Below are 27,069 nucleotides of genomic sequence, written 5' to 3'. Positions count from 1 at the left end.
CACAGTGTTTTTATCGCTACATTTATTTCAGCCCGTGGTCATTACTGAGGTGTTAAAAAGCAACGCTTTGTGCAGTCCCTTCTGGGTTACATGTTGACACTTAAGATACCCCTTCATGTTGGTGATTGACGTTCCAATCTTTCAGTGTAGTTAATTGGAAACCCCGGTGCTTGACACCTACATCAATGATGTAAAAGTGGAAGCGAAAAAGTCTGAGTTAGACTCCAGTGCAAGATGTTGTATGCATCATTGAAAATGTTTGTAAAGTGTAAAGTGTAAAGATTGTAAAGTGTCTTTTAATTTAGCCGTACCCTGAAGTGTTTGTGCCTAACCCTGACCATTGATGTTTCCTAATGTAATGTTACTCTGAAGTTGTTTTCTCTAACACTAATGTTTTTTTTTTTTCGGGGGGGGGGGGGGTATATAAAGTCGTTCCTGTGAAGTGGTACAGCACTTGTTAGTACTGAATTACAATTATATGTATTTCTACTATTTCTACTATATGCAGTGAAGTTCAACAGCGGCACAAAGAACGTCTTTTTACTTATAGTATGTAATATGATAATTTTGAAGAAATGTTTGAATGCATTATATGTACATATAGCTTTATGTATATAGCGTTACTACTTTGACATTATTAAACATTTACAAATGTCAGTTAGCAAAGATATTAACAAAAACCTGGCAACAACACATTTAATTGTGTTATCCAGCCAGATGTTTTCTCATAAGTATTATTTTTCACTTACATACTGGGTTTACATTTCTAACCAAGTGTGAAAGCTGAGAGTCCTGAGCTGATTATAATCTGCAAAAAAATGCAGTTTAGCCTCGTCTTTGTGACAAGTGACGCCAAATAACAAGAAGACAGATAAGTACTCAGTGTTCTCTTAGTGAAGGGATGTCCCCATTCAACAGACCACAGCTGGATCCAAGTTTGTGTTGTCGGTGTTGTTTTTTAAAACCTCTTCAAGAATTCAGGTACGTGACTCATTTATGAAGTACAGCGCATGCAAAAAAATAAGCTATGTGAAGTGTGTCTCACAGGGAAACATATTAGTGGTAGATAATATAAAAAAAATCCACACTAAAACTGATGACTGATACATGATAAGTAAAAAAAACGGATATAGTATTAAACAGGGTGGATTTTTGCACAATTGTTGCATGTTATTGTAAAAACCAGCAACAACAGCAGTAGTACTAGACAATACTACTTCAAAATGCAATAAACAGACAGAAGCCAACATCAGTTAAAATATTCATGTGGACAATCAAAAGTATTTCGTAATTTTGATTGTTGCACAAATGTAAAGTACATGATAGAGCTGCTTGTGATTGTTACTAAATTCTGGTGTCTTATTGATCCACCACGTGAACAGAGAATGCCCTGGACAATGAGGGTCCCTGAGGGCGGTTTTTACCTTGTTCTGACACAGTACACTAGACCCCCCTTCAGCTTAAATAAACTTCTTTCCAGATAGGAACACACAACACAACACAGAATCAAGTGTTCACATCACATATAAACCTTTATATTCCTTCTGTATGTCAGTGTTCTTTTGTAACTGCCCTGTTTTCATTGTAGTCTATGTTTATCTGTGTTGAATTTCACTTAACCCCATTTCCAGAATTTTCTAAAATGCAATAAAGACCTCAATAAATCTTCAATTAAACATCCATAAATCCTGAATTTTTCAGTTTGCTTAAACTTTTGTTTACCCAAAAAACAATTACTTTAATCAATCCACTGTCAACACTTTGACCATGTAATTCACAACATCATGAAAATATTGCAGCTTGTTTTTAGAAAAGATGTATCCTTCATAAACCCCTTTGCCAAATGAATGTGTGTACCAGATGATTTAATATGCTGACCCCTGACAATTGGGGTCTCTTTTTTAGTCTTGCCAAGTTTTTTTTTTTTTAAAGTAGCTCAGGTCTGAACAAAAAATAGATCCCTCGCCAGTCAGAGGTAACCAAGTTCTATAAAGCTCAAGCTCATGATATATGAAGCTATAAAGCTCATGTCTGTAGCCTGGTTAAAGTTCACATTAACCACATAAAACTAGAGTTGTGTATTGATTTTACATTACATTGTGCACTATGAGTCAGTGAATGTCCTCATCTCCCATTTCATCATGTTCAGTACTAGTGATTCATTTAAAACAACTTACTGTTTCACAAGTCTAATTATTGTATCTGGATGTGTGTGGTGAGTCTACTTTTAACCACACTGGATGTGGTCAGTGTGTACCTGTACAGTACATTAGTCAGACTTTATCTGAGGTCTATATTGTTTTGTTTTTTACACACAAAAGTGTCATTTTGGGCAGTGAGCTTCTGTTTCAGCTTGTGTGTTGACTATTTTGGAAATGTGACTTCAGAGCGGACACAAGAGAAAAAATGAATCATGGTCATACTTAGGTTTCAATTCTGACACAATTGAACAAAGCTTCAGAGGTGGATCCTGATAACAATCTATGACATTTCAACTTTTAATGTTTTCACACATTATTTTCAAATCAAACTATTACCCATTCATTCAGATACCTTTTCATGCCCATCTCTACTGATTTTAACATTAAGGAATGATTTGTCTGATGATTAGAGGACACATTGTAATATGGAATAATACCCATGTGTGTTATTATTGTCACTAATTAATCTATTATCTATCTACAGACCCGGTGTCCATCCCTTGTGGACACAACTTCTGCCTGGACTGCATTGAAGGTTACTGGCATACAAAGAAAAAGGCAGAGTGTCCTCTGTGCAAAGAGGTTTTCAAAAGTCGTCCACAGCTCAGGATCAACCGAGCTTTTGCTGAAATCATTGAAGTCATAAAAAAGTATGTTTTAAACAGTGTGTGCTTTTTACTTTATTAGAGTTTTGGTTCTGGGAGAATCTGGGAGACCATAGAGAAACGCAAAATAACTTCTATCTAATCCATAGGTCACTGTCATCCACAACAAAAGTCAAGGGAGATTTTGTTGTGTCACCAGGTAGCCAGACATGCCTAGATTCAGAGGAAGATGAAGTTCCCTGTGATGTCTGTGAGGAGTACAAGTCAGCATCAGTCAAGTCGTGCCTCGTCTGCCAGGCCTCTTATTGTGAAATTCACCTGACACCCCACCTAAGGGAATCGGCACTGCAAAGACACAGGCTGATGGATCCAGACACATTTTCCAGCAGTCACCTCTGCAGAAACCACAACAAGCCACTGACAAGGTTCTGCAAGCAGGATCACACACCTGTGTGTGAGAATTGTATTAAGATGGACCACAAACTCCACAAAACTGTCCCCATAATGAAGGAGAGCAATCGCATTAAGGTTAGGAAAAGTTTATTTTATTTATCCAGTAAAGGTTCTTGATAAAAGAATATCCTGAGTAATGTAATTGTACTACCTTCTAAGAGCCATTTGTTCTCCCCTGCTTTCTGTTTGTACAAATATGAAAATTGTTTGTTTTCTGACATTTTCTAGACTAATCTGAAGGAGACAAAAGTTGAAATTCAACAGATGATCCAAACCAGACTCAGAAAAATGGAGGAAATCGAAAATTTAGTGGTTTTGAGCAATGTAAGTTCTGCAGTGTTGTATTGATACATTCTCAGAAGTCAGGTCTGGCTGTTGTTTGCTTTTTTTTAATCAAGTTTAATTTTCTCAATCTACAGAAAGTCACAGAGGAAGAGATTCAGAGCAGTTCTCAGGTCTGCTCCAAGCTGATAACCACCATCCAGACACACCTGGACTTGCTCATTGAGGAGCTCAAACAGAGGCAGGAAGAAGCTGAAAATATAGCTGAGGGGCTGCTTAAAGAGCTGGAGGAGGAAATCAACGACCTGCAGATTAGGAACAGTGAGCTGCAGCACCTGGAGCTCACTCAGAAACCTCTTCATGTCCTGCAGGTTAGAAACATGAGCTACAAAACCAATAAAACTCTAACAGTACTGTGCTCAGATCTGGACTCTTGACAAATGTGTCTTAACATATTTCAGAGTTTCCCATCTCTGAGTCGACTCCCATCCACTAGGGAGTGGTCTGAAATCACAGTACCTTCTGATAACTGTGTGGGGATAGTGAGGAAAACTGTCTCTAATTTGGTGGACGTCTGTAGGAAGATTGAAAAAAAAACTGTCTGAAGAAGGTAAGAAATTCTCAGTGTATCGACTTCACAACTGATGATAAAGGTTTTTATGAAAAACCCTAAAAGAACTCTTGTCCTTCTTTGCAGAGGTAGACAAGATGAATCAATATGCAGGTATGTTCACAAACATATTTTCTTTACCTATTTCACTGATCAAAATCTGTTCATATTTAACTTACCATTTATTTCTTTGTTTCCACAGTTGAAGTGACTCTGGATCCTGACACTGCATCCGGCTGGCTGCTCCTGTCTGCAGATAGAAAGAAGGTACTGACCTGTGTGATTGTATCATTCCAGATAACACTAACATGAAATAAACACAGCCTCAGAGCTAAAAAACATATAACACGTTAAGTCCAACACTAAAAAGTAGTATATTATAGAAATAATAAGCCTGTCAAAGACAACAACAAAGTTCTTAATAATCCTAATGATTACACTGATGAAGAGGATGGTAATATTGATAAATATAATGACCTACAGGTGAGCTGCCAGAAGAACAAGATCCCAGTCCCAAACAATACTCAACGGTTTGACTCCTGCGTCTGTGTTTTGGGGAAACAAAGTTTCACATCTGGAAGATACTACTGGGTGGTTCAGGTAGGAGCTAACAAGCATGAATCACAGTTTAATCTCGTCCACTTATTTAAATCATTCATTTTAATTATGTAATACGTTTTGTTGCAGGTTGGGGATAAAACAGACTGGGATCTTGGCCTGGCCAGGGAGTCCATCAACAGGAAGGGGGCCATCACAGTTCGCCCTGACAGCGGCTACTGGGCAATATGCCGCCGCAAAGGCGTCAGCCTCTCTGCCTGCGCTGGCCCCTCCATCACCCTCCAACTCCGGGAACCCCCACAGAAAGTTGGTGTATTCCTGAACTACGAGGAAGGTCTGGTGTCCTTTTATGACGCCGAAGCAAAGTCTCACATTTACACTTACAGCGGTTGTGCCTTCACTGAGCCTGTCTACCCATACTTTAACCCCTGTGTTCAAGACCAGGGAAAAAATGCAGCCCCTCTGGTGATTTGTCCTCTTGATGTTAAGGAAAGACAGAACATAACCATGAAATCAGCCGTGTGATGTCTCATGGTAAAAGATTCTGTTAACTATGTTTTATTGTTATTCAAGTATGTGTTTGAACGTAGTTTGGTTTAAACATATAATACAATAGAGGGGGCCTGGTGGCTCAGTGGTAGAGCATTAGGTTGGGATGCAGAAGGCACTGGTTTGCAATCCCACCCCGCCAAGTGTGGCCCCACCCAGCCACCAATAGCAACCTTGGTGCCAGTCCTGATCCCGGACAAAAATGGGAGGGTTGCAGCAGGAAGGGTATCCGGTGTAAAAACACATGCCAAATCAATGTGAGGAACATGTTCCACCATGGCGACTCCTGAAGAGACAAGCCGAAAGCCGTTGATGTATTGGAATACAATAAATATTTAAAGCAATCTTACAGTATTAGAGGCACACTGGCCTTTGACAGGCTAACACTAAGTTATTTTTAATTTGTTCAAGACTGTGAAGAAGTCGTGACTATAAGATGGCAGTGCATTATTCATGTGAACTGTTTATTATAAAAAAATTTTAACTAATATTGAGGGTCTTCCAGGCTTTCATCAATGTCTGAAAATCAAAAGGAGATGTTTAACATGAGAATGGAAAAAAACAATTAAAACTGAAATTAAAAAATTTACAAAGATTTTTAACTTTTTGATTTTTCTCTTTTTATTGTTTTGAATATACTCTTTAAAAACACATTGTGATGGCCCAAGCCAGATCTGGGTTCTGTCTTTGTCCATGTGGGGTGATTGTGTTTTTCCTTGTTTTCCAGGAAGACAAGAGTTTAGGCATCTTGTTCACCTGTGTCAATTGTGTTGAGGTTCCTATAAAGGAGGCCTTAAAGATCGGCTCAGGCTCCTCCCTTGAACCTGCCTGCTAAGTTCTCTTTTACACTTACCGTCCAACATTGCATACAACACTGACTTGTTCACAAACTTTATGCATCTTTATTAATCTTTATGCACTCAATTAATAATATGTTGAATTATTATTGAATATCTCTGGACAGGTAGGTGGCACTCTAATTTACGATAAGTTGCCTCGAAGGAGCATTGAGTAGATGATTAGAGGGAAGCCAGGGAAAATTACATATGTAAGGTGGAGAACCTGAAGAGGAGTGACTGAGCAGGTATGGTAGTTAGCTGGGAGAGGAGAGGCTAAGCAGGTAAGATTGGATTGGTGGTCTGATGGTGAAGCAGGTAAGGTGACAGCTTCCAGTTGGTGTTAAGTGGTTGAGCTGGAGAGACAGAGAGACTTGAGGGCAGAGGCAGGGGTTACATAAACAAGACCTGATATGAGTGGTACAGTGTTGAGGGATCCTGGCTTCACAGGTGTAAAGAGGAAAAGCCAGCCACATTTTTGTGTTTTGTGTGTTTTGTATCTTATTGGAGGCCAATCTGACACTTGTATTAAACTACTGTAAATGTGCATTAAACATGAATCTGGCATTTTGAAATGATTGCTTGCTCAAAATTATCAACATAAATTTAAATGACTGACATATGAACAAAAGCATCACTGAGAAGATGGGAGTCTTAGTCTAGTTTTGGTATTTTTGCTCTTTAATAGTCTTTAAAGCCCACGTGTCAAAGAATTTAACAGTAATTCTGTCACACAAGTGTGGTGTGAACAAGACAACAAGGAGAACACAGGCAGATACAGTGTCTCCAACAATTCCAAAAACCTACATTTACAGCTGAAGAGGCAGCGAGGAAAACAGACACAGGTGAGGTATAAAGAATAGGCCGAGCACGTGGGACTGGCTGCTTTAAATAGTGGCTGACCTGCAGCCACAGGCAGCACCCACCGAGCAATCACTCAAGGACGGGGATTTAGAACAGGAGACTTTTGCATCCCAGCTTAATGTCCCAGCTTGATGTTCACCCGTTAAGCCTGCAGGCTGAACAACTGATGGACAACGGGTGGACTCTAAATGTTTTTGCAGCCTTCTCTGTCATAATGTGATACAGTTAAAGAAAGATATTAATTACATTATTACTCTTATAACATTATTGCTTTTTATTGGAAGCAGTATCTTTTTACAGTTCTTACATACACAACTTACATACAATTATGCCCTTCATTACAAAACCTTATCTCTCAAATTTTTTTTATATCTCACACAGTATGTGGGACTACTTATATATTATTGCGAGTCTTTGCAGATGAACAACAATCTTTCAGTATTATTGGTTGATCTGCACTCATTTAGATCATTGCAAGTACTAGTGTGGTTAAAAAGCTGCTAAAATAATGCAGCCATTAAGTTTGTATGGAGCCCCCTAGGGGTCATAGTTGTGTGTTTATTGTACGTTAAGGATCTGTGTTTCACAGTAATATTAAATGGTTTTAGGGCCAGTGTAGCAATCTAATAACAGGTGATCAGTTGAGGTCATTGCTTTTGTAGATGCCTGGAGGTTGAAGCTACTCACCTCTTGACCTCAAGCCCATAGATGATCAGTGGCCAATAAGTTCACTTCTCTTTTGTCATGTCAGTAACTTCCTTGGTCTTGTCTGTTTAGAGGGTGAGAATGTTCTCCTCACGCCATTTCCGCAGACTTACCACCTCACTTGTGTACGCTGTCATTGCCAGTAAAAATTCTAATAAGTGTGGTGTTGTCAGAAATTTCAGGATGCTATTTTCCTTGGAAATGGTGACACAACCTAGTTATATTCATGGCTACAGTTAGTCAATCAGTCTAAAAGCAGCAGCCAGTAGTAGCCTGTCATTACATGCTAACTACAACCCTAATTCCAAAGAAGATGGCCGTGTGTAAAACCTAATCAAAACAGTATGCAATGATTTGCAAATCTCATTAACCCATATTCCCATACTACCCCCCATATCAGATGTTGAAACTGAGACATTTTACCATTTCATGGAAATTATTAGTTAATTTTGAATTTGATGCCTGCAACACATCTCAAAAACGTTGGAACAGCGGCAACAAAAGGGTGGAAAAGTAATTGCTGCAAATCAAAAACAAATGGAGGAGCATTTGACAACTAATTAGATTAATTGACAACTTGTCAGTAACACTAGGAAATGCCCCGCGAATGTAAAGGTTCACCAATCTGTGACAAACTGCATCTAAAGAAATGTGGAGCAATTCCAGAAAAATGTTCCTAATCATAAAGTTTCAAAGACTTTAAAGATCTCACCATCTACAATATATAATATCATCAAAAGATTCAGAGAATCAGGAGGAATCTGCACAAGAGACAAAGACAAAGGTCAAAACTGTGTGCACTGGATCTTACATAGAGGTTTTAGAGCAACATATGCTGCCATCCAGACATCGTCTCTTTCAGGGAAGTCTTGCATATTTCAGCAAAACAATGCTAAAACACATACTGCATCCATCACAACAGCAGGGCTTCACAGGAGAAGCTGTTGCAGATTGAATCCTGCATCAGACAAGAATGGGACAACATTCCTCTCTCCTAAAACTCCAACAACTGGTCTCCTCACTTCCCAGATGTTTACAGACAGTTTTATTTTTAGATGTGTTGCTGCCATCAAATTCAAAATGAGCTAGTATTTCCCATGAAATGGTAAAATTTCACAGTTTTAACATCTGATATGTTGTATATGTTTTATTGTGAAAAAAATATGGGTTGATGACATTTGCAAATCATTGCGTCCTGTTTTTATTTTTGTTTTACATTCCCAACTTCTTATTCTTCTTATTCCCAACTTCTTGGATTTGGTATTGAAATGTTTTATCAAGGATGCAAACTTGATGTTGAGCAGCCACAGCTAAGGTTGAACCATCTTGCTGCATAATACACTATATTTATTCAATCATTGGTTAGAGGATTACTCATATTCAGCAATTTGATGTTTAATTTTTTGGTGACACAACACAGAGATCAATTATATTAGAATAACTATATGTGTGACTTGCTAATTAATAAATAAGTAGTTTTAAAAGATTGATAATCTAATATAACTAAACTGATTCCCTTCAATAAGGATTAAATATTTATAAATGTGCATTTTTGCTACATAAAGCAAAACTTTGACAATCATATAAAAATTTATTTGTTTGTGAAAAAAATATCACTTTTGTCATACAGTTTTTGGCATCTCTGTGGCTTCTCTCACAAAACTGAAGCTGCATTGAATCCAAACGTTCAGTAGGTGGCGTATATTGTTAAAAAATACATCACCTACTTACAGGGAGAGTCCCAGAGATTTTTCTCTGAATTCCTCACACACAGTATGTGGGTGGGATCAGGAACCCGTTGTGCAGCAGCAGTATTATGTAAAAAACAAATACCAAGCATTGTACAACCTTTATGGTTCATCACATTTGCAGACAATGCCATGTTTGTTCTCAGGTTAAGTTTCATTTCCGAGAGTTCTATGTTCTACGAGATGAAATGTCGATAGATGAAGTGTTGCAATGTAAGTTTGGTGGTTTGTTTTTGACTCCACCTAAGGATGTGATTTTTTTTTTCAGTTGTGTACTGCTGGTAATCCAGCTTACTTCACTGTATTGTGTTTATCATTGTATGAGATTGGAGAAACCTGCCACCATCTCAACTCAACCTACAGCATGTGAAATCTCCTAAGCTTTGCTACTTGATACCCTGTTCTTGATTCGAGTCTTGTGTGACTTTTGTTTGCACCAAAACAGCAACATTGTTTGTAGATGAACATTTTTCAATGAAGAGTGAATTAAATGCATCAATTTGCAACTAGGATGTAAAATTGAGCTTTGCAACATACACTCAGTTCACTCACTGGGCAATCCCCCCATTCACCCGACAATTCTCCCTCATCCTACATTTCTATAAATATTCTATCACTGTGTGTATTTGTATTTTAATATAATCTAAAAAAAAAATCACAATGTCAGTCCTGCATGAGGTTGGAAACCTCATGCAGGACTACTCCATCCATCCATGAGTCAAGTTGCAGAGAGAGGGCAGCAGGGGTCAGGGGTGTTAGAGACTGAATGCTGTGAGGGAAGAAAGTAAATTTAGTCATATGGTTAGATAATTAGCAAACAATTAACCAAGATGGGCTTATTGAAGAGGTCACAAAGAGGACAAGAAGTCACAGGGTGTGTCGTGTTTAGAGGACTGCTTAAGATCACAGTAGGCACTTTGTTGTTACAAGGCCCAAGCAATGTAGCAGATAGTGAGTCCTGGGGTCGCAAGATCTAAAAGAGGGTAATAAAAGGGTTTTATTGACTTCGTTACTGATATCTTCAGATAATCTAGAAAGGGACAAGAGTGATGACTGTCAACTGCGTGCACCTGGTTTCTTCATTTATGTTTTGTGAGGGTGGTTCCTTTCTTGGGTTTAAGTATAAATAGAAGGGGTTTTAGAGATACAAGTCAGAAACAACACTCAACATCCATGTGTTCTTCTCCATGCCGGCATGTATTAAACTGAGATGGTTCATTCACGCTGATTTCTGTCTACAATTCTTCCAAGAGGAAAAATTTCTATTACAATGCATAAAGGGAGTGCCCTCAGCAAGAACAAAGCAGTCAGTCATGGGTAATTTTATTTTATCATTGTTTCACATTTGTTTGTGAAGCACAAATCCACTTGGCCACACCTTACACAACCCTGTCTCCTAAACAGTCTTATTATTGATCATTGTTTTCCAATGCAACATATTTTTAGTAAATAAAGCAATAATTTAGTATTGGGTGGCGGGTATATAAAGTGCAGAACTGTCATGCTACAACCCTGACTTTGACTCCAGAGTCCTGGCTGTGATTGGGTTTTGGCAACAAAAGCACTTATGGCTAAGGTTAGAGTAAGAATGCGGCCTTGTTTCCAGTTTATTAAACATGTTGTATGTGAAACTGTGATTTCTCTGTATACAGTCAGAATAATAATCTTATCTAATGTAACGGTGTAATTAGACTGGGTGTTATACTGTAAGATAATGGTACATTATCTGGAAGCTTTCGTCAGTCTATTCAATAGATAATAATATAACAATAGAACAATTAACTAATATGATAAACGTGATGAATTAATTGACAAAAGTTCACCATTCACATTACAAAGTAGTAAATCCACTAATTGGACTCATTGTGATTTATTCTTTGCATGGTATCGCGCAGGACATGTCTACTTATCAAGTAACATTAAACAGAATTATTTGTTAATTCTGCCATAAATATGAACTGGGCTGTCTTACCTTAAAAACAGGTTTGATTTTTACTCATCTTCCTCCATAAAAATACAGCCCATTAAATTCAAGACTTGTTATTATGCATATGAATGACTCTCAGGCTTTGTGCAATTCAGATTTTGAGTATCCACTATTATAAAATAACAGTTCTGTACAATCTAAAATCCCTCTGGTCTCTCACAAAGAACACAAACTCTCAGAAATCTGAAGTTTCTCTCATGCTTGGAAGGAAGGGGAAGGGTCTGGGGGTCATTCAAATGGCTGCAGTCTGTCATTTGTATATATTGTACACTTTACCTTTCAGTTACATGTCCACAAATCTTAATGTTTAAAATTAAATGTAATCTGGGTGTAATTATCACACCTGCAAACATTTATTTGCATTTGTAGTTTAGTTGTTTAGAAATGTACATTTTCATAATCAGTATTTGCCCTACAGAACATTGCAGAGTGGAATTCGGTTTCTGTCAGCGGTTATTCTGTTTTTGAGTTTTTATTTAGACTAAACCATTATTAATTAGTACTAGTACTATAAAGTACAGTTTTTTAAAAGAAAAAACCTGCTTAAAAAAGCACCTGCAGTATGAATGCATGAATGAGTCATTTGTCACCCATGAGCAGCTCCAAACACAGCCCAGTTTGTTTGTTACATTACTGAACCAAGTCCTGCTTTCACAAACAGGAGCAAATCTGAGCAAGTTAACTTTGTTCTGTAATTACTTTTTTAATGTGCAGGTAATAACTAAATACTGTAATATATTTATTAGTGTCAGTTTACAAACTCTGAAAGTGATGCACTCAGTTTCCCAAATATTAATACCACTACTGTAAATACTTTGAGAACAGCTAATAACCTGCTTAGCTACTGCACATGATTATGTAACTTACCGTCTCTCGGGTGGTTGATGGGTGTGTGGTTTCACAGCAACATGTGTTCTACATTCCTATAAACTTTGCATATTTATTTTGGAAAAGCTGTTACACAACAAGCAACTTACTTACGTGTCTCTGCTCCAATCATTTATGTGCAGTCTTGTGGCAAAGCATTTCATGCACACAACCTACATCAAAAAAGTAAATAATGCTGACGATGGATGCACAGTTCCTTGTAACTGGTTGTCTGTATGATCTGATCATACTCTGTCCCTCATTTCGCTATCTGGAGTTAAATACTTTCATCTGCTCCACCATAAAATGATTTGAACCATTTCTTATGCAGGATGGTCAGTTTCTTTGTTCAAAACACAATATTTTAAATTGCAGATAATAATAAGTCTTTAGAGAGTCTTAAAATGCACTCACGATATCAGTAACAGTTGTCAGGTGAATGTTTTTGTATTTACGTATATAATGTATTTACGGTTTATTAACAACGTTGACTAATTTTAAAAAAGTCGGCACTGACCTCCGTGACCTGAATGTAACTTTAAACTGGGTAAAACGAACTGAACCGAGATATGATCGGTTAAATAATCTTGTTGGGTTAACTATTTAACAATTAGCTAAATTTATACATGTGATAATTTAAACTGGTCTAATTTTAATAAAGATGCCACAACAGTCAACTTGTGTATGAATATTATTTGCCGTGGCTGCTTCATGATTAAAATTCTGTTTCACTGCTTGAAAACGTTTAATGATTAATAATTTCATTTTATGATGTACCAAATGAAACGCTCAAGAACAGCAATAGAAAAGTTTTGGTGTTGACTTCTATATGTGATATATAATATAATATATATCTATATCTAAATCTCTCTGTATATATAGCTAAAATATTTGTTTTTTGAATTAATAAAATCTTTTGTTTTGGCAACCAGAGCACGTATAACCCAGAGAAAAACAACCACTTCTCACAATTGTTTTAATAGTTTGGTCAAACTGTGGGATTTTGCTTGTAATTGCATTTCATTGTTTTGTTAATATTTAAAATTTTGTTTTCATTTATTTCCAAGAAAATAGAATAACTTGTAAAAAGTGTATCCGATGTTGTGTTGACAGTTCTATTGAAAAGAGCTTTAAAATACCTTATTGTCTATCTACTTGTAAGCACATAACATTACCTAGTTGTTTTGTGCCGCCCTAAATTGAACAATGTTCTCAGCCTGGCCAAGCCTATGAAAAAAGTCTGGCTCCCCCACTGAATGAGACCAAAGTAGGACATTCAGGTTGAAATGAGAAACGTTCTGCTTCACTACAACCAAACATTGCATTCCAGCTTGAACACCACATCCCATCTTTGAAACATGATAATGTCATCATTGATGCAGCTATGAATTCTGAATTTCTGTCATGCTTACAAAGGAAGGCGTAGGGTCATCATTGATGGAGGTATGAATTCTGAGTTTGTCTCATGCTTAGAAAGGAAGGGGCAGGGTCTGGGGGTCATTCAGATGGCTGCAGTCTGTCATTTCTAAATATTGCACACTTTACCTTTCCTGTACAAGTAAATTCTACAGGAAACTATCAAAGTATCCATCTGTGAACTGGAGGTGAATAGAACACGGAACATGCAGCAAGATAACGACACGAACAGCTACAGCATCTACAGTGTGTAGCTAGTTCCCACTGTTAAGTTTACTGTTAAGTTGCCTTTACTACAAAACTATCTGAATCAAGGACTGAACATACTGTAATTAAATGTAGCAGCTCATGGTCTGCTTGTAGTCTGCCGCAGGCTATCTCTAACTTAAGTGTGTCATACAATATTATGTTTCACAATATGTGTTTTTTTTCAAGGTCCCTGAGTCATGACATGATGGAAAAGCATCTAGTAACGTAACCGGTGGAGCCTGCTTAACCTCCACATAGCAGTTGCCTTAGTAAAACACTGTCTTACCATAAATGCTCATGTGCCGTAACTCACATTGAAAAAGTGTCCTTGCCTAAATGTCAAAACCTACAAAAAAGGTCTCTGTAAAGCTGATATGATCCGCAACCCTGGTTTTCGATGTCCACTGCATCACTGATACATTTGCTGTCTGTCCTGCTAGACGTTCCCTTTGATTTGCCAGTTAGCAATTTAGGCTACCATGACGCCTGCAAATAAGAGTATTTAAACACAGCCAGGTCCCATAGCCAGTAAGCAGCTTGTTTCTTTACTGTGTAGGTTCCATTCACATGGCTGTATTAGATTAAAGATTCAAGATTTTAATTCCCAAACAGGAATTCTTGTGCAGAGCTCATTTGGAGTCAAGTAACAAAAGATAAAAGGTAAAAAAAAGTAAGATAGGAAGTATATAAAAAAAACAAGAAATGTAATAAGTAAAAACTAAAATAAAATCTAATTAATACATTTTGAATACTGCAATCAAAGTGTGAAAACTATAAACAAGGAACTGGTAGCATACTATACAAATATGGCTTATTAGCAGTTGCACATTAAAAATGCTGAGTGAGATAGTGAGGGGTTATTGCACATACTATTTCAGCATTAAAAGATCAGTTTTTAAGATTCTTCAATTGCAGTGGGTGTAGAATAGAATAACTCCCCTTGGAAGTTTACAAACTTAATTTACAAACTGTGCGCACAACTGTGGCCCAGTTTCTTTTCCAGAGGTAGCGTCTAGTCTGATGGCCAAAGCTCATTTAGGTGTCTACAGGTGTATTTATACTACAATGCTTCAAACACATTCACTGCACCCAGGGGATCTGCATTTCACTAATTGTGTGACTTTGTAAAGCAACTGGCTTCAGGCGAACTGTACTTCAGTCCTACATTGGTGTTGTTTGTGCCGTGATTAATATAATTTAATTGTATAAGTGTGATTGTTATTGTACTGTGTATTTATCAAATCTGTCTGCCAAAATCTGCCAGACACAGAAACCGTTTATTTCCTCAGGCCATTACACTCATTACCAGCTGACCTCATCCTTACTGCTATAATGCTGCTACTCATGCAGTATTGTATTTACCAAACACATTACTAATTGTCTGTAGCAGTTACTACATTTTTTTCTGTAGGTGTCATTCTTATATTGTCTGTATTGGTTTTACGGACTAGTACTGTTAAATAGTAATAGTACTGTACAGCACTATTTTCTTAAGAAAAAACTGTCTTCTGTTTTGAGTTTTTATTTAGACGAAACAGTTGTTAAATAGTACTAGTACTACAAAGTGCTGTTTTTTAAAGAAAAAACCTGCTTAAAAAAGCACTTGCAGGTTAAATGCATAAATGAGTCCTTTGTCACCAGTTTGTTTGTTACATTACTGAACCAAGTACTGAATTACTTTTTTAATGTGTTAGTTATTAAATACTAAATACTGTAGTATATTAATTGTTTTCAGTTTCTGAAAGTTCTGAAAGTGATGCATTCAGTTTCCCAAATATTAATTCCACTGCTGTAAATACCTTGAGAAACGGCCAATAACCTGCTTAGCAACTGCACCTGATTATATAAACCCAGCGTCTCTCAGGTGGTTGACTGGTGTGTGGTTCCACAGCTGCCGGTGTCCTACATTCCACTAAATCATTGCATGTTGATTCTGAAAAAGCTGTTACACAACAAGCAATCTGCTCTGACTGGATGTGTGTCTCTGCTCCAGTGTTTTCTGAGCAGTCTTGCGGCCAAGCATTTCATGCACGCAACCTACATCAGAAACTTACATACTGCTGACAATGAATGACATGTGCAAAATCGTATGCATATGTCAGTGAAGAGTCACTTTAATAAGACATACTGCTGTTGCTCTGTAAAACATCAAGCAGCTTTCTAAAACCTTGGTGCAGGTTTTCTTCATGAATTCTTTAATTATCATTTTAAATTAACCAAGTGTATTTAATGACTTACATAGTGCTTTTTTACCCTACTAGATAAAATGCTTTACAATTGGCTCCTCAGTCACACATTCACACACCAATGACAGCAAAGGTGCCATTCCAGGGTGCGTTACCCACCACGTGAGCTTTCACTGTCATCGAAAAATGTGTGTACATGCACTCTAATTGTGGTGCACTGTACTGGCTTTGCACAGACCTCTGCAGTACACCGAGTAGAAGTGGAGTGTGCTAAAAGTTGAGATTTACTGAACTAGACCTACGCTGCACTGACCTTTTTGCATGCAGCCCAAGGTGCAGCCAAAAAGCAAAATTACTAATTAATTATTAAGCTAAAAGCAATTACTCTACTTCTGAATCTCCCAAACTGTACAATAACACATAATCCTTATACTGTAACACTGGTGCTTTTGTTAGTAAGACATTCTCCAGAAAACAGAAAAAAACAGAAAAATATAGATAAATTCCCTAATACTTTGTGAGAATAGAGTATGACATACAGAATTTTGCAGAAATTGAAAAACAGAACAGGATTTTTGTCTAAAAGCTAATTGCATTGATGAAAAAAAGGTTGCTGGTTAATTGTTTGGTTTTGAGTTGTTTTAATGATTCAATGTGTTCTGGTGCTTTCAGACTTTAAAACAAGTTAGGGTTGTGTTTTTGAAGCTAGGATTGCACAATGGCACGTACTGCACTATTTTTAACAGATTGGGTGGTTACTTTTAAAAGATACATCCCTGCAACCACACCCGACCCAAAAACAAAGGTGTCTCCCTTTGGACCGAGGACAAATGGACTAGCACCCCACAATGTCACAAAGTGAACATAGGAAAGCTAAACATGAGCTAACATGAATCATAACAGTAACATAGGGAACAAGGAAACCTGAACGACAGAAGACAGAAGACTAGAAAGCTAAACATAAGCATGACTGGAAGGACTAAAGCAGGAATAAACAACAGAAACTAGAAAGGCCCAACAAGTGCATGACTAAAGAAACTAAGAATATTAAACAAGAACTAAACAAAGGAAGACTAGCTAAACCTGAGCTTGGTGAACAAAGTACACTAGAAAGAAAGTCTGAACATAAACTAAGCCTCAGTCCAAAAACCCACCTTGTGAGATGAGATGAGTGAGAGAGCAATCAGCAGAGTGGGGTCAGGTGTGAGTAAAGCCGGGGACACACCTGAAGACTAGCAGAGAAAGTTCTCTGAATAAATTAAATGGTGACTCTAAATTGTCTATAAGTATGAATGTGAGAGTCTGTGTATGTCTCCCTGTGCTGGCCCTGAGATAGACTGGCGACCTCTTCAGGGTCTACTCCTCCTGCCCTATGACATCTGGGATAGGCTCCAGCCCCTCTGCGACCCTACACAGGATAAGGGGCTACAGATAATGGATGGGTGGGCAGAATTTATGCCTAAAAAACGAAAGATTATAAAAGCAGCAAAATCATGGATGTAAAGGTGAGGATTTTCTTTCCTGACTGTCAGAACTGACTGAGCTAGACTGGCACTGACCAGGACCAACCAGGTTCAACCAGTTGTCACAACCAAATCACATTCATAATTGGCTGTGCTGTCATTAAGTGTGTACCTGCCTAAGTGTAAGTGAGAGGGAAACAGAGGCTGTGTATGTGGAGGAGCCTGAAAGGAGGGAAGAAAAACCAAATAACCCAAAGCACAGAAATAAATCATCACAGCCCTGTTTGGTTTTCCTGTAAAGGTAAAAGAACGTCTGGGTTCTCCGTCATATAAAGTTTAACCTTCCCTCCATTACTTAGGTGTTTCATGGACCTAGTGTTGCACCTTGAACAGCATGTACATTTCTTGGTCTGCACTTGTCTTTATCAACTATGGAATGTGTCCAATGTCGCAGCCCTTTTCACTTTCTGTCTGCTGTCATGTATGTGCAGTCCTTTGAACATTCCTGCAGAAATTCTATTTGTGTTGGCATTTGTTTGATTGCCTTTTCCTTGTTGTTCTTCATTTCACTTTTCTTTATCATAGACTCACAACAACACTAATATACACTAATATAATAGACCAGCATATTTAGACATACATAGATTTTCTTAATTTAACTTGTGCTATGTTAAATACATATATATGTAATTTGCTGTCCAGATTATGAGTCTAAGCTCATGCTTATTCAGTCCAAAGCAGGAAAAGATTAGCTATGCTTTTATTACGTTTAATATAAGGTGACTGTGGTGGAGGAGGTAGGCCAGTCGTCCGCCAACCCCAGGGTTGTTGGTTTGAACCCTGGGTCAACCATTCACATGTCAATGTGTCCTTGAGCAAGACACTGAACCCCAACATAGTTGCTCCCGTTTTCAGAACCCAATTCAAAATTCATTGAGTTCCATGTAGGATCAATCTCCTGCCTACATTACAGAGCTACTGCAAGATCCTCTGATCAGGGCTTGTTAGTCGACCTTTTGGAACTCTCTTCCTTTGAAGATATGATCTGTACATATTGTTGATGTCTTCAAAAAGCAGCTACAACCCATTTGTTCAGATGTGCAAGTAGTTTAGCTTTTGCATTATTTAAATGCTTTGTTATGTGTTTTTGTCTTCTGTTTTAAGTTTATTTTATGGCTTTTGTTTGATTACTGTTATTGTAAAGCACTTGCCTTTATAAATAATGCCTTTATAGATAAAATTGACTTACATATATTTTAATTAAAACATAAAAATAAAGAATACTAGGCCTCAGCATTAAATGTCTTTACTTAAACAAGCATGAAGGTGAATAGTGTAGATATTAAACACAAGAAAAAAAGTGTATTGACACGGAGAGTAGCCATAAGTGAGAATGGAGACCATAGCTTCGTAACAGCATAGGAATCAAAATCAGTTCAAATAGGAGCAATGGACAAGTACAGAAACAACGCAATTTAGGAAAGGTGAGTACTGAGCTGAATAGGAACCTGAAACCAGCTACAACTGGAACATGTAAGAATAAGTGACAGAAGAACAATGAACTAAAGGACAAACCTGATGTTAATACAAAGAAAACAAAAGATGCAAGTTTGACTGAATGTCACAAGGACCAGCGTAAAACTGCAAAATAAGAAATATGATACGTTTGAGACGTGACAATTGGAACAGCAAATGCGGGTGCGAACGTCAATGTGTTTGCATTGTTCTTTGATAACAATCTGAAAGATTGAAGAAATGCTTGTTTAACAGCTCTCTTGCTGCTTGGAAAGTATGTTTTTGTTTGCAGAGCAGTATGTGAGTGCAAATGTCACATATGTCTCAACAAATCGCAATATCTTTATTTTTTTAACAAATCAAATCACTGTATTTACTGCAAATACATTTTCTTTTCACAGTGTTTTTATCACTACATTTATTTCAGCCCGTGGTAATTACTGAGGTGTTAAAAAGCAATGCTTTGTGCAGTCCCTTCTGGGTTACATGTTGACACTTAAGATACCCCTTCATGTTGGTGATTGACGTTCCAATCTTTCAGTGTAGTTAATTGGAAACCCCGGTGCTTGACACCTACATCAATGATGTAAAATTGGAAGCGAAAAAGTCTGAGTTAGACTCCAGTGCGAGATGTTTTATTCGTCGTTGAAGATTGTTCCACAATATGGCACACGTGGTTCCTATATTAAGGATGTACGTGTGTGCTGTTATCCGTGTTTGTGTGTTAAAGTGTTTTTTAATTTAGCCGTACCCTGAAGTGTTTGTGCCTAACCCTGACCATTGATGTTTCCTAATGTAATGTTACTCTGAAGTTGTTTTCTCTAACACTAATGTTTTGTTTTTTTTCGGGGGGGGGTATAAAAAGTCGTTCCTGTGAAGTGGTACAGCACTTGTTAGTACTGAATTACAATTATATGTATTTCTACTATTTCTACTATAATGCAGTGAAGTTCAGTAGTGGCACCAAACACCGTCTTGTTATTTATAGTATGTAATATGATAATTTTGAAGAAATGCTTGAATGCATTATATGTACATATAGCTTTGTGTATATAGCGTTACTACTTTGACATTATTGAACATTTACAAATGTCAGTTACCAAAGATATTAACAAAAGCCCATTTCAATATTGTTCACCAAATAAAAAATGCACTTTTACCTTCAAATTACAAGAATTGACATTATAACCTGGCAACAACACATTTAATTGTGTTATCCAGCCAGACGTTTTCTCATAAGTATTATTTTTCACTTACACACTGGGTTTACATTTCCAACCAAGTGTGAAAGCTGAGAGTCCTGAGCTGATTATAGTCTGCAAAAAAATGCAGTTTAGCCTCGTCTTTGTGACAAGTGACGCCAAATAACAAGAAGACAGCTAAGTACTCAGTGTTCTCTTAGTGAAGGGATGTCCCCATTCAACAGACCACAGCTGGATCCAAGTTTGTGTTGTCGGTGTTGTTTTTTAAAACCTCTTCAAGAATTCAGGTACGTGACTCATTTATGAAGTACAGCGCATGCAAAAAAATAAGCTATGTGAAGTGTGTCTCACAGGGAAACATATTAGTGGTAGATAATATAAAAAAAATCCACACTAAAACTGATGACTGATACATGATAAGTAAAAAAAACGGATATAGTATTAAACAGGGTGGATTTTTGCACAATTGTTGCATGTTATTGTAAAAACCAGCAACAACAGCAGTAGTACTAGACAATACTACTTCAAAATGCAATAAACAGACAGAAGCCAACATCAGTTAAAATATTCATGTGGACAATCAAAAGTATTTCGTAATTTTGATTGTTGCACAAATGTAAAGTACATGATAGAGCTGCTTGTGATTGTTACTAAATTCTGGTGTCTTATTGATCCACCACGTGAACAGAGAATGCCCTGGACAATGAGGGTCCCTGAGGGCGGTTTTTACCTTGTTCTGACACAGTACACTAGACCCCCCTTCAGCTTAAATAAACTTCTTTCCAGATAGGAACACACAACACAACACAGAATCAAGTGTTCACATCACATATAAACCTTTATATTCCTTCTGTATGTCAGTGTTCTTTTGTAACTGCCCTGTTTTCATTGTAGTCTATGTTTATCTGTGTTGAATTTCACTTAACCCCATTTCCAGAATTTTCTAAAATGCAATAAAGACCTCAATAAATCATCAATTAATCATCCATAAATGCTTAGTTTTTCAGTTTGCTTAAACTTTTGTTGACCTGACAAAAGTACACAAAAAATGTTTTTCAAAGTGTGAAAGTGCGTTTTCACCAAACAGCTTGATTCTCTTTTGTAACTAAAAGCAAATGTAGAGTTTGATGCCTGTACAACAGTCAAAAAGGTTAAGACAGACACATGTTTGCCATTGTGTTACTTCACATTTCTTTTTATTCATTTATTCCTTTCAGTATGAAAATATTGCTCATTTGTCATTCAAAATGTATAAAATATCCCAATTAGATAAATAGTTGCAGATTCAGTATTATTAAGGTGCTAAAAACAAAGTCTCCAGACCAGACTGACTTTCTACTTTTGTAACCTTTACAATTATACTTTAAAGTTTTTAATACTGACAAAGACCTGTTGACAGATTTATAAAATCAATGAGGTTTCCCTTTAAAAATACTGTCTCTACAGCTTTAATATTCCTTTCTGAGCCAAACCTTAGACATGTAGGAAATTAATAGGTTTAATATCCAAATAAATAATAAAAGAGCTGCCTTAGTGTCAGGGAGCAGGTTCTCTGTGTACAGGTTAACTAGAACACTGTCACATTACTGGTGTTCAAAAATTCAAGAATTCAAGCTGCTGTGAAAAACAGACTTCAGTCTCAGTCTCAGTCTGAAGTCAGTCAATGTGCCAATCAGAAAAAGTCTATTGCTTAAAGTAGAAAATCAGAAAGAGTTTAAAAAAGATTTTCCAAATGCCCTGCCTTTTTAAAGGTAAAAGGTTTGGTTTATTTTTAATGATGTTTTCCCAAACTGGTTTTAATAGTTTTTAGTACAGCAGTCATGTCCAGTACAGTGATCACAAGAATTACTTCAATCAATCCGCTGTCAACACTTTGACCATGTAATTCACAACATCATGAAAACATTGCAACTGGTTTTTAGAAAAGATGTATCCGGCATAAACCCCTTTGCCAAATGAATGTGTGTACCAGATGATTCAATATGGTGACCCCTGACAATTGGGGTCTCTTTTTTAGTCTTGCCAAGTTTGTTTTTTTTAAAGTAGCTCAGGTCTGAACAAAAAAGATCCCTTCCCCGTCAGTGGTAACAAAGTTCTATAAAGCTCAAGCTCATGAAATATGTGGAAGTGTTGCACCATAGGTACCCAACCTTTCAGTCCCTTTGTAGAGTCATTCGCTGCATTTTGCTTTATCTTAACTTGGCTGCCTGACATCTGGGTAAATGTTAAATAACACCATCATCATTTGAAGCCAATGTACCAGAAAAACCAGAATGACATGAAATGATCTGCAGGGAGGAGTTAGATAGTCTGAGTTTTGCCCCTGTCAACAAATAGGGATTATTTAAATCTTTCCACACTGCATCTGATGTTTAAGCTACACCTCATGAGAATGATCAGGACACACAACATGACAACTCAAACAGGTGGGAAGTTTTTCATTTACATCACTACGTGAATAGAATAGATCAATGCAGGCCAAAGCAGTTGTTACTTTAACTTTAATTCAGTAAATTTAAAATATCTTGATAAATGACACATTAGACAAATTAGCACATCATGTGATGATCAGAAGTTAAATGAATTGATTTTTTTACTCTTTAAAAATTTGATGCATTGCTCATATTCATTTGTGGTGTTTGAAAATGCTGAGGCCAAAGTGTTTGCATTTTAGTTGTCAATTTTAAACAACAAAACAAAACGGGTAAAAACTGTTCCTTAAAATCAGGAATAATATATAAAAATATATACTATGGAAAAAATAACACAAGTGTTTTTATTCTGCACATTGGGTCTCAATATTTTATTTGATAATTTTTCAAATATGCTGACGTGTCATTTTTTAATGAATGCAAACATTTGTTCTTTTCGTCGTCTTTGAACAGAATTTTCTTTGTTGTTTGTTTTTCTTAAGTGGCCAATAAGTAGCTTGAAGTATTTACCAAATATTTCATATTATTACAGAATTTCAGTGAATTGGAGAATATAGAGAGCAGCTGGTTGTAGAAAAAACTTCTGCATCCAAAACAAACATAAAATCACTCTACATTTCACGCATCGCTATAAAAAAATGTAGCCGAGTGATATTAAATGTATCGTTTTCAACGGTAATGAAGATTTCAAGATTGGCTTAGACCATTGTGTGACATTGTGAGGAACATGAGCAAATGTCAGATGCCTGTCAAAGTCTTTTGTATTTAGATATGAATGAATGACTTTGGCATCTGAGCAATTTCTTTTGTCCGCATGGAATATTTTTTTAAAGCTAACTTTGACGTGTGAGTGCACATTACACTTTGACTCCTTTTTCACAATCAGTCCTTATTTTGTATGTGTGCAAGGATCAAGTCAAATATTGTTGTTCTTTTCCAGTCAGAAACATGGCCTGCGTTCCACTGGAGGAGCAGTTCAAGTGTTGCATCTGTCTCGACATCTACACAGACCCGGTGTCCATCCCTTGTGGACACAACTTCTGCCTAGACTGCATTGAAGGTTACTGGGATACAAAGAAAAAGGCAGAGTGTCCTCTGTGCAAAGAGGTTTTCAAAAGTCGTCCACAGCTCAGGATCAACCGAGCTTTTGCTGAAATCATTGAAGTCATAGCAAGGTTTGTTTTAAACAGTGTGTGTGTTTTACTTTATTAGAGTTTTGGTTCTTCTAGAATCTGGGAGACCATAGAGAAACGCAAAGTAACTTCTATCTAATCCATAGGTCACTGTCATCCACAACAAAAGACAAGGGAGATTTTGTTGTGTCACCAGGTAGCCAGACATGCCTAGATTCAGAGGAAGATGAAGTTCCCTGTGATGTCTGTGAGGAGTACAAGTCAGCATCAGTCAAGTCGTGCCTCGTCTGCCAGGCCTCTTATTGTGAAATTCACCTGACACCCCACCTAAGGGAATCGGCACTGCAAAGACACAGGCTGATGGATCCAGACACATTTTCCAGCAGTCACCTCTGCAGAAACCACAACAAGCCACTGACAAGGTTCTGCAAGCAGGATCACACACCTGTGTGTGAGAATTGTATCAAGATGGACCACAAACTCCACAAAACTGTCCCCATGGTGAAGGAGAGCAATCGCATCATGGTTAGGAAAAGTTTATTTTATTTATCCAGTAAAGGTTCTTGATAAAAGAATATCCTGAGTAATGTAATTGTACTACCTTCTAAGAGCCATTTGTTCTCACCTGCTTTCTGTTTGTACAAATATGAAAATTGTTTGTTTTGTGACATTTTCTAGACTAATCTGATGGAGACAAAAGTTGAAATTCAACAGATGATCCAGAGCAGACTCCGAAAAATTGAGGAAATTGAAAATTTAGTGGTTTTGAGCAAAGTAAGTTCCGCAGTGTTGTATTGATACATTCTCAGAAGTCAGGTCTGGCTCTTGTTTGCTTTTTTTTAATCAAGTTTAATATTATTAATCTACAGAAAGTCACAGAGGAAGAGATTCAGAGCAGTTCTCAGGTCTGCTCCAAGCTGATAACCACCATCCAGACACACCTGGACTTGCTCATTGAGGAGCTCAAACAGAGGCAGGAAGAAGCTGAGAATAGAGCTGAGGGGCTGCTTAAAGAGCTGGAGCAGGAAATCAACGACCTGCAGATTAGGAACAGTGAGCTGCAGCACCTGGAGCTCACTCAGAAACCTCTTCATGTCCTGCAGGTTAGAAACATGAGCTACAAAACCAATAAAACTCTAACAGTACTGTGCTCTGTCAAAACATGAAGATCTGAACTCTTGACAAATGTGTCTTAACATATTTCAGAGTTTCCCATCTCTGAGTCGACTCCCATCCACTAGGGAGTGGTCTGAGATCACAGTCCCCTCTGATAACTGTGTGGGGATAGTGAGGAAAACTGTCTCTAATTTGGTGGACGTCTGTAGGAAGATTGAAAGCAAACTGTCTGAAGAAGGTAAGAAATTCTCAATGTATCGACTTTACAACTGATGATAAAGGTTTTTATGAAAAACCCTAAAAGAACTCTTGTCCTTCTTTGCAGAGGTAGACAAGATGAATCAATATGCAGGTATGTTCACAAACATATTTTCTTTACCTATTTCATTGATCAAAATCTGTTCATATTTAACTTACCATTTATTTCTTTGTTTCCACAGTTGAAGTGACTCTGGATCCTGACACTGCATCCGGCTGGCTGCTCCTGTCTGCAGATAGAAAGAAGGTACTGACCTGTGTGATTGTATCATTCCAGATAACACTAACATGAAATAAACACAGCTTCAGAGCTAAAAAACATATAACACGTTAAGTCCAACACTAAAAAGTAGTATATTATAGAAATGATAAGCCTGTCAAAGACAACAACAAAGTTCTTAATTATCCTAATGATTACACTGATGAAGAGGATGGTAATATTGATAAATATAATGACCTACAGGTGAGCTGCCAGAAGAACAAGATCCCAGTCCCAGACAATACTCAACGGTTTGACTCCTGCGTCTGTGTTTTGGGGAAACAAAGTTTCACATCTGGAAGATACTACTGGGTGGTTCAGGTAGGAGCTAACAAGCATGAATCACAGTTTAATCTCGTCCACTTATTTAAATCATTCATTTTAATTATGTAATACGTTTTGTTGCAGGTTGGGGATAAAACAGACTGGGATCTTGGCCTGGCCAGGGAGTCCATCAACAGGAAGGGGGCCATCACAGTTCGCCCTGACAGCGGCTACTGGGCAATATGCCGCCGCAAAGGCGTCAGCCTCTCTGCCTGCGCTGGCCCCTCCATCACCCTCCAACTCCGGGAACCCCCACAGAAAGTTGGTGTATTCCTGAACTACGAGGAAGGTCTGGTGTCCTTTTATGACGCCGAAGCAAAGTCTCACATTTACACTTACAGCGGTTGTGCCTTCACTGAGCCTGTCTACCCATACTTTAACCCCTGTGTTCAAGACCAGGGAAAAAATGCAGCCCCTCTGGTGATTTGTCCTCTTGATGTTAAGGAAAGACAGAACATAACCATGAAATCAGCCGTGTGATGTCTCATGGTAAAAGATTCTGTTAACTATGTTTTATTGTTATTCAAGTATGTGTTTGAACGTAGTTTGGTTTAAACATATAATACAATAGAGGGGGCCTGGTGGCTCAGTGGTAGAGCATTAGGTTGGGATGCAGAAGGCACCGGTTAGGAATCCCACCCCACCAAGTGTGGCCCCATCCAGCCTACTCTTCAAAAACACATTGTGATGGCCTAAGCCAGATCTGGGTTCTGTCTTTGTCCATGTGGGGTGGCTGTGTTTTTCCTTGTTTTCCAGGAAGACAAGAGTTTTAGGCATCCTGTTCACCTGTGTCAATTGTGTTGAGGTTCCTATAAAGGAGGCCTTAAAGATCGGCTCAGGCTCCTCCCTTGAACCTGCCTGCTAAGTTCTCTTTTTGTCTTGTCTACATGTAGACACACTCTTTTACACTTTCCGTCAAACATTGCATACAAGACTGACTTGTTCACAAACTTTATGCATCTTTATGAATCTTTATGCACTCAATTAAAAATATGTTGAATTATTAATAACATCTTGTGGCCTCCTTTCTTTGTCCCATACTGTTGAGCCAGGTTGTGAGACATAAACACTTATCCATCCATTATCCGTTACCTCTTATCTTCTGGGGTTCATTTCATTGGTTCAAGTTCATTTTCATTTTCTGATGCCTGATTCCACATTTAATGATTTAAAAAGTTAAAACGAACTAAACAGTCTCATGTATGACTTCACTTTGATTGTAGAAATTATAAAATAATGCTCATAATAAAA

General features: G+C 37.6%; 1 protein-coding gene and 1 pseudogene across 2 annotated transcripts; both read left to right on the top strand.

Annotated features, from left to right (window-relative positions):
- The first annotated feature begins 2,681 nt into the window (after nt 1–2,681).
- Nucleotides 2,682–5,649, top strand: LOC137137155 (E3 ubiquitin-protein ligase TRIM39-like; annotated as a pseudogene).
- Nucleotides 5,650–20,564: 14,915 nt separating this feature from the next.
- Nucleotides 20,565–26,828, top strand: LOC137137408 (E3 ubiquitin-protein ligase TRIM39-like). Of its 2 annotated transcripts, none has more exons than XM_067523638.1 (10): nt 20,565–20,583; nt 23,669–23,903; nt 24,008–24,386; nt 24,540–24,635; nt 24,731–24,964; nt 25,068–25,215; nt 25,303–25,329; nt 25,418–25,482; nt 25,699–25,815; nt 25,903–26,828. In XM_067523638.1, exons 2-10 carry the CDS (start codon nt 23,677–23,679, stop codon nt 26,296–26,298), a joined length of 1,689 nt encoding a protein of 562 aa, XP_067379739.1. In that variant the 5' UTR covers nt 20,565–20,583; nt 23,669–23,676; the 3' UTR covers nt 26,299–26,828. The 2 variants fall into 2 exon arrangements, with proteins under 2 accessions (XP_067379739.1, XP_067379738.1); XM_067523637.1 differs by lacking the exon at nt 20,565–20,583 and adding an exon at nt 22,567–22,722.
- The last annotated feature ends 241 nt before the right edge of the window (nt 26,829–27,069 follow it).

The sequence above is a fragment of the Channa argus genome, chromosome 12 (assembly GCF_033026475.1).
Source record: "Channa argus isolate prfri chromosome 12, Channa argus male v1.0, whole genome shotgun sequence".
Classification (NCBI taxonomy): domain Eukaryota; kingdom Metazoa; phylum Chordata; class Actinopteri; order Anabantiformes; family Channidae; genus Channa; species Channa argus.
Note: the sequence above shows the minus strand (reverse complement) of the source record. Positions and strands in the feature narration are given on the sequence as shown.

What these genes read in the sequence shown, in the direction of transcription:
- LOC137137408 (XM_067523637.1), top strand. Translation starts at nt 22,665, where the DNA reads ATGTTTAAGCTACACCTCATGAGAATGATCAGGACACACAACATGACA. An exon ending in ATCATTGAAGTCATAGCAAG is followed by an intron (nt 23,904 to 24,007) that starts GTTTGTTTTAAA and finishes TCTAATCCATAG; the next exon opens with GTCACTGTCATCCACAACAA. An exon ending in AACCTCTTCATGTCCTGCAG is followed by an intron (nt 24,965 to 25,067) that starts GTTAGAAACATG and finishes AACATATTTCAG; the next exon opens with AGTTTCCCATCTCTGAGTCG.